This window comes from Oncorhynchus clarkii, chromosome 10 (genome assembly GCF_045791955.1).
Source record: "Oncorhynchus clarkii lewisi isolate Uvic-CL-2024 chromosome 10, UVic_Ocla_1.0, whole genome shotgun sequence".
Taxonomy (NCBI): Eukaryota; Metazoa; Chordata; class Actinopteri; order Salmoniformes; family Salmonidae; genus Oncorhynchus; species Oncorhynchus clarkii.
Genome location: NC_092156.1, coordinates 1,429,001 through 1,444,283, shown reverse-complemented (window position 1 = coordinate 1,444,283; position 15,283 = coordinate 1,429,001). Strand labels below are relative to the sequence as shown.

The 15,283-nt window shown below is 41.7% G+C and overlaps 1 protein-coding gene across 1 annotated transcript; it reads right to left on the bottom strand.

Annotated features, from left to right (window-relative positions):
• Window positions 1-549: 549 nt before the first annotated feature.
• Window positions 550-7,154, bottom strand: LOC139417909 (barrier-to-autointegration factor-like). The gene is made up of 3 exons (XM_071166895.1): window positions 6,799-7,154; window positions 1,389-1,515; window positions 550-985 (listed from the first exon to the last, which is right to left on the bottom strand). Exons 1-3 carry the CDS (start codon window positions 6,815-6,817, stop codon window positions 838-840), a joined length of 294 nt encoding a protein of 97 aa, XP_071022996.1. The 5' UTR covers window positions 6,818-7,154; the 3' UTR covers window positions 550-837.
• Between the last annotated feature and the right edge of the window lie 8,129 nt (window positions 7,155-15,283).

Genomic DNA, 15,283 nt, shown 5'->3' with positions numbered 1-15,283 from the left:
TTATTTCATTATTTTATGATGTGAAGTACTTTGTTAATTGTATTGAAAAGTGCTAAACGAATAAAGTTATACTTATTATTATTAAGACTCTTTGCTGGCGTTTCCTTTATTCTGGCAGTTTCAGGTATATTTCTACACTGTGAGGTTGGAATAATACTGTGACATTGTGAACATTATGCTAATGCCCTTTTAGTCTAAGAGCTGTCTGAAAATACTGCCTGAAATGTCAGCATGCTTGCCTGGTGACATCACCAATAGGGAGAGTTTGCCCTCCTCTCTCCTCTCTGCCAATAGCAGCTAGTTTTCAGGTTCCCTCCCATTAGGCTCCTCCATTTAGGCCTCTCTCTCAGAGAGTTGAAAACAATCACAGTAAAGTACTTAATTGTTACCCAGAAATTATTTGATATTGACATAAGAAAAAATAAAACATCTTCATTGGACCTTGAAGATTGAAGTTAATAAGATAATTCCCTGGTACTCCACAAGGAGTAACAATATGTTGACTCTTAAGACAATTACAGCCATTAAGAATACAGCAGAACAACAACAAAAAGTGAATTCCAGATTTATTCCAAAACAGAATGCATCCAAAACAATCACTTTAACCTGGGGACAGGGTCCAGGGTCTCAGTTGATGAACATGACAAGAAGAACAGAAGGAAGTACAGTGTCTTATAAACAACTATCAACTTTATTATTACTCAATATTACTTATCAATACATTACGTCCATCAGCTGATGTGCTTTAGATGAAAGTTGACCTAGGCAGGTCTGAAGAGTCCTAGTTAGGGAGAAGAAAAGCAGAAAGGAGCAGAGATAGTGAGTGAATGCTCTCCTCTACATATTGTTGTCGGTCCAGTCTCTCATTCCATTGTAGACGTCACTTTGTTGCTTGGCGTTGGCCCCGGTGGTATTTTTCAGATAGCCCTGGAACCGGCCCTGGTCCCGACCACTCACCAGGTACTGGCCCAACATCTGGTCAGCTCTGTGACAGACAAAACTGGGTCATTTACTGTTCAGTTCTGGTAAAGTTCCCAGAATGTTCTACATATTCTGAAACTATGCATAACTAACAGGGAAATAGTTCTAAACAATGCAGAGAGAAAGAACATAGATAAATAATAGAAAAGTTTAATTATAAAGTATTAATAAATACACAATGAGTAACAATAACTTGGCTTTATACACATGTAGTGCACCTACCTGGTAATTACACCGTATTCCTATGTAGTGCACCTACCTGGTAATTACACTGTATTCCTATGTAGTGCACCTACCTGGTAATTACACCGTATTCCTATGTAGTGAACCTACCTGGTAATTACACCGTATTCCTATGTAGTGCACCTACCTGGTAATTACACCGTATTCCTATGTAGTGCACTTGCCTGTTAATGCCCTGCTCCTCTAGCCTGCGGCCCTGTACAGGTCCGATCCCGGGTACGTCCCTCACAGACCGGTTTCCCATCGGCTCAGAGACAAAGTTACGGTGCTTCTGGGAGGTGGTGGAGCATCCTGTAGGGACATGGAGGAACAATATGACGATGAGATGTGTGTATTTATGACTGTGTATTATCAGTGGGTCAGTTTAGGTAGAACCTCACATAACATTTCTCTGGGAGGGGAATCAGGAACCAGGAAACAGGAACTACCCTAATCTCTCATGGACACATGACGTAAATACTTCAATTTGAGGTTAACCGAGATTAGGAACTATCCTAATCACAACAGAGTTATACTCCTTGAATTGAAAATGCAACACAAACAGATCTGGGAGGAAGAAGAACTACAACAGGTTGGGACATTGAGGGAGGGGCGCTTCAACATGGAGGGAGAGGCACTACAACATGGAAGGAGGGGCGCTTCAACATGGAGGGAGAGGCACCACAACATGGAAGGAGGGGCGCTTCAACATGGAGGGAGAGGCGCTTCAACATGTAGGGAGGGGCGCTTCAACATGGAGGGAGGGGCGTTTCAAAATGGAGGGAGGGGCGCTTCAACATGGAGGGAGGGGCACTACAACATGGAGGGAGAGGCGCTTCAACATGGAGGGAGGGGCGCTTCAAAATGGAGGGAGGGGCGCTTCAACATGGAGGGAGGGGCGCTTCAACATAGAGGGAGGGGCACTTCAACATAGAGGGAGGGGCACTACAACATGGAAGGAGGGGCACTATAACATGGAGGGAGGGGCACTACAACATGGAGAAGGGGCCACTACAACATGGAGGGAGGGGCACTACAACATGGAGGGAGGGGTCAAGACAACATGGAGGGAGGGGCATTACAACATGGAGGGAGGGGCACTACAACATGGACGGAGGGGCACCACAACATGGAGGGAGGTGTCAATACAACATGGAGGGAGGGGCACTACAACATGGAGGGAGGGGCACTACAACATGGAGGGAGGGGCACCACAACATGGAGGGAGGTGTCAATACAACATGGAGGGAGGGACACTACAACATGGAGGGAGGGCAACTAGAACATGGAGGGAGGGGCACTACAACATGGAGGGAGGGGCACTTCAACATAGAGGGAGGGGCACTACAACATGGAAGGAGGGGCACTATAACATGGAGGGAGGGGCATCACAACATGGAGGGAGGGGCACTACAACATGGAGGGAGGGGCACTACAACATGGAGGGAGGGGCACTATAACATGGAGGGAGGGGCACTACAACATGGAGGGAGGGGCATCACAAGATGGAGGGAGGGGCACTACAACATGGAGGGAGGGGCACTACAACATGGAGGGAGGGGCATTATAACATGGAGGGAGGGGCACTACAACATGGAGAAGGGGCCACTACAACATAGAGGGAGGGGCACTACAACATGGAGGGAGGGGTCAAGACAACATGGAGGGAGGGGCATTACAACACGGAGGGAGGTGTCAATACAACATGGAGGGAGGGACACTACAACATGGAGGGAGGGCAACTAGAACATGGAGGGAGGGGCACTACAACATGGAGGGAGGGGCTTTACAACATGGAGGGAGGGGCATTACAACATGGAGGGAGGGAATCTACATCATGGATAAGGTGTCAATACAACATGGAGGGCGGTGCACTACAACATGGAGGGAGGGGCATTACAACATGGAGGGAGGGGCATTACAACATGGAGGGAGGGGCTTTACAACATGGAGGGAGGGGCATTACAACATGGAGGGAGGGGCTTTACAACATGGAGGGAGGGGCACTACAACATGGAGGGAGGGGCATTACAACATGGAGGGAGGGGCTTTACAACATGGAATGAGGGGCATTACAACATGGAGGGAGGGGCACTACAACATGGAGGGAGGGGCACTACAACATGGAGGGAGGGGCATTATAACATGGATGGAGGGGCTTTACAACATGGAGGGAGGGACACAACAACATGGAGGGAGGGGCATCACAACATGGAGGGAGGGGCATTACAACATGGAGGGAGGGGCACTACAACATGGAGGGAGGGGCATTACAACATGGAGGGAGGGGCTTTACAACATGGAGGGAGGGGCACTACAACATGGAGGGAGGGGCATTACAACATGGAGGGAGGGGCACTACAACATGGATGGAGGTGTCAATACAACATGAAGGGAGGGGCACTACAACATTGCTTCCATATGTGAATATGTGTCTTTACCTATTCTAAATCATGTGAAGGGATGGCGTGAGTAATGGGGAACCAATCACTTGTCTCCACAATGTCTGTGAGTCAGTCACCCAATCCTTGGTCCTTGGGGGAGATTGTTATTTCCCCCGGCTTCCTATCCTGACCTATCCTGACCTATCCTGTCCTGACCTATCCTGACCTATCCTGACAAGTCCTGACCTGACCTGACCTATCCTGACCTGTCTTGACCTGTCCTGACCTGTCCTGTCCTGTCCTGTCCTGAACTGACCTATCCTGACCTGCCCTGTCCTGACCTGTCCTGACCTATCCTGACCTGTCCTGACCAGTCCTGTCCTGACCTGTCCTGTCCTGACCTGTCCTGACCTAACCGTTAGTTATTATAAATGATTCATAACCGTTAGTTATTATATTATAAATGATTCATAACCGTTAGTTATTATATTATAAATGATTCATAACCGTTAGTTATTATAAATTATTCATAACAGTTAGTTATTATATTATAAATTATCCCATAACCGTTAGTTATTATAAATGATTCCATAACCGTTAGTTATTATATTATAAATGATTCCATAACCGTTAGTTATTATATTATAAATGATTCATAACCGTTAGTTATTATATAATAAATTATTCATAACCATTGGTTATTATATCATAAATTATTCATAAACGTTAGTTATAATATTACAAATTATTGATAACCGTTAGTTATTATATTATAAATGATTCATAACCGTTAGTTATTATATAATAAATGATTCATAACCATTAGTTATTATATCATAAATGATTCATAACCGTTAGTTATTTTATAATAAATGATTCATAAGCGTTAGTTATTATATTATAAATGATTCATAACCGTTAGGTATAATGAATGATTCATAACCGTTAGTTATTATATTATAAATTATTCATAACCATTAGTTATTGTATTATAAATGATTCCATAAACGTTAGTTATTGTATTAGAAATTATTCATAAAAGTTAGTTATTATATTATAAATGATTCCATAACCGTTAGTTATTATATTATAAATGATTCCATAACCGTTAGTTATTATAAATGACTCCATAACCGTTAGTTATTATAAATGATTCCATAACCGTTAGTTATTATAAATGTTTCCATAACCGATAGTTATTATAAATGATTCCATAACCGTTAGTTATTATAAATGACTCCATAACCGTTAGTTATTATAGATGATTCCATAACCGTTAGTTATTATAGATGATTCCATAACCGTTAGTTATTATAAATTTCCTCTCTGCATCCTGCAAAGATCTCTTATTTTATTTTCTATTACCCTCCAACCCTACCACCCCCACTTGGAGAAAACTAGTGGACAACAATTTTCGGCCTGTATTTCCAGCTTACACATATTATATACATTTTATAGAGTCTAATTTACAATAGTTATATTATGTTAGTTTTTCCTCCTGTGCTTCCTCTACCCTCAACCTCTCCCATCTATTTCTGATGTCCATCTGGTTTGATTTCTATTTGCCATGTCTTTCAAACTGGGATCTTTCACAAAAGTTCTTAAAACCTGCATATGTTTTACGGGCACGCTTTGTTTTACATCAGTTATCTTGTTGTTATAAGGACACATTATGTTTTACATCAGTTATCTTGTTGTTATAAGGACACATTATGTTTTACATCAGTTATCTTGTTGTTATAAGGACACATTATGTTTTACATCAGTTATCTTGTTGTTATAAGGACACATTATGTTTTACATCAGTTATCTTGTTGTTATAAGGACACATTATGTTTTACATCAGTTATCTTGTTGTTATAAGGACACATTATGTTTTACATCAGTTATCTTGTTGTTATAAGGACACATTATGTTTTACATCAGTTATCTTGTTGTTATAAGGACACATTATGTTTTACATCAGTTATCTTGTTGTTATAAGGACACATTATGTTTTACATCAGTTATCTTGTTGTTATAAGGACACATTATGTTTTACATCAGTTATCTTGTTGTTATAAGGACACATTATGTTTTACATCAGTTATCTTGTTGTTATAAGGACACATTATGTTTTACATCAGTTATCTTGTTGTTATAAGGACACATTATGTTTTACATTAGTTATCTTGTTGTTATTAGTCATTTCCAGTCAGCCTCCCATCTATCTCTCTTAACACCATTCATATTGGATTTCTATTTGCCATATATTGTTCAACAGTGCAATGATGTTTCACAAAAGTTTCTATTCTCATTGTTTCTACGGATTTTAAATTAAAGATTTTTTTTAAATTCTACAATAATTCTAACATTTTCGATCGATTGACTATGACTTTGCAGATCACCCAGTAGTGCTGTCTGCAGTGTTATCTGCAGTGTTAGCTCCAGGTAAATATTACAAATCTTCAGCCATTCCTGAACATCGATCCAAAAACTAGCTACATAAGGACGGTACCAAAACAAATGATCTAATGATTCTGTCTCTTCACAACAAAATAGGCAGAGCTGGAAAGATTGTATCCCCATATATATAACATTAAATTGGTTGCAAGAAGTTTGTGTAATCATTTTTAAGAAAAATTCCAAGTTTTGAATCCAGCGTCGTTTTGAGTATCAGTTCATAAACCATTCACTATGGAATCGGGAGGTCAAAAATCTCTTCCCAACTATATGCAATCTATACGGCACAGCTGTGAATTTATTGGTCCTTAAATGAAACCGGTAAACTTTTTTATTTATCACAATAATCTTTAACTAATTACTGTCTTTAATGCAGAGCCGACAGACAAGTTCCTTACTTTTTCCTCCTTCCACTTGCCTCTTACATTTTTGCGGTAATGCTGCAATTATTTGGTAGTAATTTTGGGTAGAGCAGACATTTCCATATGTTGTCGTTAGCTGTGTGTGTGACATAACTCCACCAGTGGTATTTATGACATCATTTATGATTTTACCTTTTCTAAACGTTCTTTACAAAAATACTGTTTTTTTTATCAATTAGTATTTTTGCGTTTAATATGTCATGTATTATTTGTTCGGAATATTCTGGTGGATTAAACTGAAATTGAAACCAACTTTCTACGGCTTGTGATAGTGATAGTTGGAAAGAAACGGGAGATGATTTCCTTTTAAAATAACTGAAAGTGAGAAAAAGGGAAAAAGATCATACCTTTCTTATTTCCAGACATGGTTCAGGTGGAGGATGGAGAGTTCAAAATAACTTGACGTGGTGTCTCTCTGTTTCTGTCTGGATGGAGGGAGAGTTCAGTTCAATGTAACTTGCTGAGGTGTCTCTCTGTTTCTGTCTGGATGGAGGGAGAGTTCAGTTCAATGTAACTTGCTGAGGTGTCTCTCTGTCTTGTTTTTCTGTCTGCAGTCTACTGTTTTCAAAACACGGTAGCAAACAGTAGCGAAACATTTTCCAAAGGAAGCGTCATGCAACAAAAACCAAGAGTTTCTATTGGACAATTCTGTTCTGAAGGCCCCTCTCCCCGCGTTGTTCGTTTTGTTTCCTAGTGAACACACATTGAGCTCCACCTCCTCCTTCCTGAACAGAAACTAAGAGGAATGTTAAGTTATGATTTCCTGAAGATGGGTGGGGGCAAATGTAGAGTGTTTATAACAATCTGCCAGAGTGGTGTGTGTGTGTGTGTGTGTGTGTGTGTGTGTGTGTGTGTGTGTGTGTTCATGGTGGTGTGTGTGTGTGAGTGTGTGTGTGTGTGTGTTCATGGTGGTGTGTGTGTGTGAGTGTGTGTGTGTGTGTTCATGGTGGTGTGTGTGTGTGTGAGTGTGTGTGTGTGTGTGTGTTATGGTCATACAAATATTTACACATTTTAAGTTTGCTGAAAATATACGCAGTTGACAGTGAGAGGACATTTCTTTTTTTGCATAGTTACATATAGGGAGAGAGAGAGAGGTCTGTATCACATCCTGCCGGGATTGAGAGTGCCATAGGGAGGCACACAATTGGCCGCGTTGTCCGGGTTTGGCCGGCTTAAATTAGAATTTGTCCTTAACTGACTTGCTTAGTTAAATAAAGGTTAAATAAATAAAAAAATAAAAAAATATGTAAATATATATATATATATATATATATATATATATAGAGAGAGAGAGAGAGAGAGAGAGAGAGAGAGAGAAGATAAATGAGTCTTGTGTTCTAGCCCAGTTGTTGGGTTTTAATCGTTATCTTGTGGTGTCAACTTTCTCTGTGAAGTTAGTAATAATTCTTCCCTCTGAGTTACAGTCACTGTACTGTTTCTCTCTGATCTGATCTGTGGCTCAGAGTGGCAGGATGATCTTTCAGACAATCATTCCGAGTACTCCGTGGGGTCCGAGGACGAGGACGAAGTTTTCGAGGAGAGGCCGGAAGGTGGGTGTCAATGAGACCTCCGTAAGACTCACTGAGAGCAGATTTAAGTCTCAATGTGCAACAGACACACACACCACCACGCACACACACACACACACACACACACACACACACACACACACACACACACACACACACACACACACACACACACACACACACACACACACACACACACACACACCACCATGCACACACACACATACCACCATGCACACACACACCAACATGAACACACACACACACACACACACACACACACACACACACACACACACACACACACATACACACCTTATATAATGTTACTTACCCTACATTATTCATCTCATATGCATACGTATATACTGTACTCTATATCATCGACTGTATCCTTATGTAATACATGTATCACTAGCCACTTTAACTATGCCACTTTGTTTACATACTCATCTCATATGTATATACTGTACTCGATACCATCTACTGTATCTTGCCTATGCTGCTCTGTACCATCACTCATTCATATATCCTTATGTACATATTCTTTATCCCCTTACACTGTGTACAAGACAGTAGTTTTGGAATTGTTAGTTAGATTACTTGTTGGTTATTACTGCATTGTCGGAACTAGAAGCACAAGCATTTCGCTACACTCGCATTAACATCTGCTAACCATGTGTATGTGACAAATAAAATTTGATTTGATTTGATTTGATTTGACACACCACTCTGGCAGATTGTTATAAACACTCTACATTTGCCCCCACCCATCTTCAGGAAATCAGTACTTAACATTTCTCTTAGTTTCTGTTCAGGAAGGAGGAGGTGGAGCTCACTGTGTGTTCACTAGGAAACAAAATGAACAACGCGGGGAGAGGGGCCTTCAGAACAGAATTGTCCAATAGAAACTCTTGGTTTTTGTTGCATGACGCTTCCTTTGGGAAATGTTTCGCTACTGTTTGCTACCGTGTTTTGAAAACAGTAGACTGCAGACAGAAAAACAAGACAGAGAGACACCTCAGCAAGTTATATTGAACTGAACTCTCCCTCCATCCAGACAGAAACAGAGAGACACCTCAGCAAGTTATATTGAACTGATCTCTCCCTCCCTCCATCCAGACAGAAACAGAGAGACACCTCAGCAAGTTATATTGAACTGAACTCTCCCTCCATCCAGACAGAAACAGAGAGACACCTCAGCAAGTTATATTGAACTGAACTCTCCCTCCATCCAGACAGAAACAGAGAGACACCATCTGAGACATAAACTGAACATGTTCCACAGACATGTGACTAACACAAATTGAATAATGTGTCCCTGAACAAAGGGGGAGTCAAAATAAAAACTAACAGTCAGTATCTGGTGTAACCTCCAGCTGCATTAAGTACTGCAGTGTACACCAACCAGGAAATCACGCACAGAACGAGCAGTATGGCTGGTGGCATTGTCATGCTGGAGGGTCATATCAGGATGAGCCTGCAGGAAGGGTACCACACGAGGGAGGAGGATGTCTTCCCTGTACCGCACAGCGTTGAGATTGCCTGCAATGACAACAAGCTCAGTCCAATGATGTTGTGACACACCATCCCAGACCGCGACGGACCGTTGTAGTGGAAATTTCAGTACTGAGAGAGACTTGGACAATTATTCAAACAATCATCTTCATTCAACATTGATTAATTATTGCAATGATAAAACCGTCGACCGCACACTCTAAGTTTAGCATGATAATGAAAAAACAGTGATCTTATATAGGGTCTAAATGCTTAGCCAGTCATTTCTACCGTTCCCATAAGCCACCTTGGTCCATCTCCTGGACAGGATGTTGTTTTGCTTCAAACCCAGCTTAGTTTCCCAGATGCCAGGATGATGACACAATGAGGCATTGTTCTAAACTCTTCCAGGCTCTCAATATCTCGGGTCACACACACCACATCCTGTCTAAAGAATGCCAGCTTTTAGATTTGTATCACCAAGTCCATTGTCAGCTCAAACTATCTCCAGCAAAACTCACTTCCTTAACCAGATGCCCAGACAGGAAGTTAGAGTGGAAACCATAAAAACTCAGCCTTAGCAGGTCTTACTCTTAGTTAAATATTTAACAGTTTACTATTAATCTTAGCTCACGGTCTATTTTCCTGAATTTCCGCCTGTCTGACGTGCCCAAAGTTTTTCATTTTTCAAAATAAATGCCTGAAACTATGTCTAAAGACTGTTCACACCATGGGGAAGCCATAGGAAAAGGATCTGGTTGATGTCCCTTTAAATGGAGCGAAGGCAGGCAATGGAACAGGGAACTTTCAGGAAAAACAGCACTTCCGGGTTGGATTTTCCTCAGGTTTTCGACTTGCAATATCAGTTCTGTTATACTCACAGACAATATTTTGACAGTTTTGGAAACTTTAGAGTGTTTTCTATCCTAATCTTACAATTATATGCATATTCTAGGTTCTGGGCCTGAGAAATAGGCGTGTAAATTTGGGTACGTTTTACATCCAAACATCAAAATACTGCCCCCTACACTCAACAGGGTAACATAACTCATAGCGCAGGCAGAAACTAGAGGAAAATCCATCCGTAAATGTTTTTTGGGGGGGGTCGCTGTCATTTTTAATGGAAGCCTATGGGATATACAAATAAGTAGCCCCCAGAATACAGTATCTATGGCTTCCACTAGATGTCAACAGTCTTTATAGAAGGTTTCAGGCTTGATTCTTCAAAAAGTAGTTGTAGTTTATCCAAGGTGTCCCTCATTAGGAAAGTAGTCTTGTGACGCGTGTGAATGAGGGCGCTCTCTTCGCTATATATCTTCCCTTTTGAACATACTATTCTCCTTATTAAATAAGATGTTTTATTTGGATATTAGAGTACCTGAGGATTAATTAGAAACATCGTTTGACTTGTTTGGACAGACTTTAGCGGTAACTGTTTGGATTCCTTTGTCTGCATGTTGAACGAGTGGATTACTGAAATCAATGGCGCCACCTAAACATTCTTTTATGGTTATAAAGGACTTTATTGAACAAAACAACCATTCATTGTGTAGCTGGGACCCTTGGGATTGCAAACACAGAGGTAAGTGATTTATTTTAGCGCTATTTGTGATTTTGTGACACCTGTGCGGGTTTGAAAAATATGGCGCTGTCCTGAGATAATCGAATGCTATGCTTTCGCTGTAAAGCCTTTTTGAAATCTGACAGTTCGATTACCAAGATTCAAAGCTTTTGAATGATGTAAGACACTTGTATTTCCATGAATGTTTAATATTACGATTTTTTATTTTGAATTTGGCGCTCTGCAATTTCACCGGATGTTGTCGAATTTCTTCCCGCTAGCGGGATCCGTGCGCTAAGAAGTATCAAAACAAATCAGGTAGGTATGTAATATTTCCCTGACACCATCCACCTTGATCCCGCTCCAGAGTACAGGCCTCGCTCATTCCTTCAACGATAAACGCGAATTTGATCATTACCCCTGGTGAGACAAAACCGAGACTCGCCAGTGAAGAGCACTTTTTGCCAGTCCTGTCTGGTGAGCAACAGTGGGTTTGTGCCCATAGACAATGTTGTTGCCGGTGATGTCTGGTGAGGACCTGCCTTTCCAAGGACTACAAGTCCTAAATCCAGCCTCTCTCAGCCTACTGTAGACATTCTGATGGAGGTATTTTGTATTCCTGGTGTAACTCGGGCAGTTGTTGTTGCCATCCTTTACCTGTCCCGCAGGTGTGATGTTCGGATGTTCCGATCCTGTGCAGAGTTGCAAAGAAAAATCCATATCGCAGACTGGCCAATAAAAATAAAAGATTAAGATGGGCAAAATAACACAGACACTGGACAGAGGAACTCTGCCAAAAAGGCCAGCATCCCGGAGTTGCCTCTTCACTGTTGATGTTGAGACTGGTGTTTTGCGTGTACTATTTAATGAAGCTGCCCGTTAAAACTTGTAAGGTGTCTGTTTCTTAAACTAGACACTCTAATGTATTTATCTTCTTGCTCAGTTGTGCACTGGGGCCTCCAACTCCTCTTTCTATTTTGGTTATAGACAGTTTGCGCTGTTCTGTGAAGGGAGTAGTACACAGCGTTGTACGAGATCTTCCGTTTCTTGGCAATTTCAAGCATGGAATAGTCTTCATTTCTTAGAACATGAATAGACTGATGAGTTTCAGAAGAAAGGTCTTTGTTTCTGGCCATTTTGAGCCTGTAATTGAACTCACAAATGTTGATGCTCCAGATACTCAACTAGTCTAAAGACGGACAGTTTTATTGCTTCTTTAAAAAGAACAACAGTTTTCAGCTGTGCTAACATACTGTAATTGCAAAAGGGTTTTCTAATTATCAATTAGCCCTTTAAAATGATAAACTTGAATGGGCACCTATATTCCATTAAAAAAAAAGTGCTTTTCTTTTCAAAAACAAGGACATTTCTAAGTGACCCCAAACTTTTGAATGGTAGTCTCTCTCTCTCTGGATATATATATACATATACACACACCTCTCAACCACTCTGTCCCTCTCTCTCTGTGTGTGTGAAAGAGAGTGCTGTAGCTCTGTCCCTGTCTGTGACCTTATACTCTTTGTCTGTGGACAAATGCATGCTATACCGGGAGCTGAGGAGGCAACAGCATGTGTGTCACAATGACTTTAGAAAAGGTTTACCTCAAATCCTCTAGGACTGAAGACTGTAGACCAGAGATGGAGGGGGGAGCCACAAAAAATATGAAGAGAGATGAATAAGAGAGATGAATACCCAACAGGAAGTCTATACACTACTCTCAGCTCTATAGAGATGAATACCCAACAGGAAGTCTATACACTACTCTCAGCTCTATAGAGATGAATTCCCAACAGGAAGTCTATATGCTACTCTCAGCTCTATAGAGATGAATACCCAACAGGAAGTCTATACACTACTCTCAGCTCTATAGAGATGAATACCCAACAGGAAGTCTATACGCTACTCTCAGCTCTATAGAGATGAATACCCAACAGGAAGTCTATATGCTACTCTCAGCTCTATAGAGATGAATTCCTAACAGGAAGTCTATACACTACTCTCAGCTCTATAGAGATGAATAACCAACAGGAAGTCTATACGCTACTCTCAGCTCTATAGAGATGAATACCCAACAGGAAGTCTATACACTACTCTCAGCTCTATAGAGATGAATACCCAACAGGAAGTCTATACACTACTCTCAGCTCTATAGAGATGAATACCCAACAGGAAGTCTATACACTACTCTCAGCTCTATAGAGATGAATACCCAACAGGAAGTCTATACGCTACTCTCAGCTCTATAGAGATGAATACCCAACAGGAAGTCTATACGCTACTCTCAGCTCTATAGAGATGAATACCCAACAGGAAGTCTATACGCTACTCTCAGCAGTATAGAGAAGAATACCCAACAGGAAGTCTATACGCTACTCTCAGCTCTATAGAGATTTTTTTATTTTTTTTATTTTTATTTCACCTTTATTTAACCAGGTAGGCTAGTTGAGAACAAGTTCTCATTTGCAACTGCGACCTGGCCAAGATAAGGCATAGCAGTGTGAACAGACAACACAGAGTTACACATGGAGTAAACAATTAACAAGTCAATAACACAGTAGAAAAAAGGGGAGTCTATATATACATTGTGTGCAAAAGGCATGAGAAGGTAGGCAAATAATTACAATTATGCAGATTAACACTGGAGTGATAAATGATCAGATGGTTATGTACAGGTAGAGATATTGGTGTGCAAAAGAGCAGAAAAATAAATAAATAAAAACAGTATGGGGATGAGGTAGGTGAAGATGGGTGGGCTATTTACCAATAGACTATGTACAGCTGCAGCGTTCGGTTAGCTGCTCAGATAGCAGATGTTTGAAGTTGGTGAGGGAGATAAAAGTCTCCAACTTGAGCGATTTTTGCAATTCGTTCCAATCACAGGCAGCAGAGAACTGGAACGAGAGGCGGCCAAATGAGGTGTTGGCTTTAGGGATGATCAGTGAGATACACCTGCTGGAGCGCGTGCTACGGATGGGTGTTGCCATCGTAACCAGTGAACTGAGATAAGGCGGAGCTTTACCTAGCATGGACTTGTAGATGACCTGGAGCCAGTGGGTCTGGCGACGAATATGTAGCGAGGGCCAGCCGACTAGAGCATACAAGTCGCAGTGGTGGGTGGTATAAGGTGCTTTAGTGACAAAACGGATGGCACTGTGATAAACTGCATCCAGTTTGCTGAGTAGAGTGTTGGAAGCAATTTTGTAGATGACATCGCCGAAGTCGAGGATCGGTAGGATAGTCAGTTTTACTAGGGTAAGTTTGGCGGCGTGAGTGAAGGAGGCTTTGTTGCGGAATAGAAAGCCGACTCTTGATTTGATTTTCGATTGGAGATGTTTGATATGGGTCTGGAAGGAGAGTTTAGAGTCTAGCCAGACACCTAGGTACTTATAGATGTCCACATATTCAAGGTCGGAACCATCCAGGGTGGTGATGCTGGTCAGGCGTGCGGGTGCAGGCAGCGAACGGTTGAAAAGCATGCATTTGGTTTTACTAGCGTTTAAGAGCAGTTGGAGGCCACGGAAGGAGTGCTGTATGGCATTGAAGCTCGTTTGGAGGTTAGATAGCACAGTGTCCAAGGACGGGCCGGAAGTATATAGAATGGTGTCGTCTGCGTAGAGGTGGATCAGGGAATCGCCCGCAGCATGAGAAACATCATTGATATATACAGAGAAAAGAGTCGGCCCGAGAATTGAACCCTGTGGCACCCCCATAGAGACTGCCAGAGGACCGGACAGCATGCCCTCCGATTTGACACACTGAACTCTGTCTGCAAAGTAATTGGTGAACCAGGCAAGGCAGTCATCCGAAAAACCGAGGCTACTGAGTCTGCCAATAAGAATACGGTGATTGACAGAGTCGAAAGCCTTGGCAAGGTCTATGAAGACGGCTGCACAGTACTGTCTTTTATCGATGGCGGTTATGATATCGTTTAGTACCTTGAGCGTGGCTGAGGTACACCCGTGACCGGCTCGGAAACCAGATTGCACAGCGGAGAAGGTACGGTGGGATTCAAGATGGTCAGTGATCTGTTTGTTGACTTGGCTTTCGAAGACCTTAGATAGGCAGGGCAGGATGGATATTGGTCTGTAACAGTTTGGGTCCAGGGTGTCGCCCCCTTTGAAGAGGGGGATGACTGCGGCAGCTTTCCAATCCTTGGGGATCTCAGACGATATGAAAGAGAGGTTGAACAGGCTGGTAATAGGGGTTGCGACAATGGCGGCGGATAGTTTCAGGAATAGAGGGTCC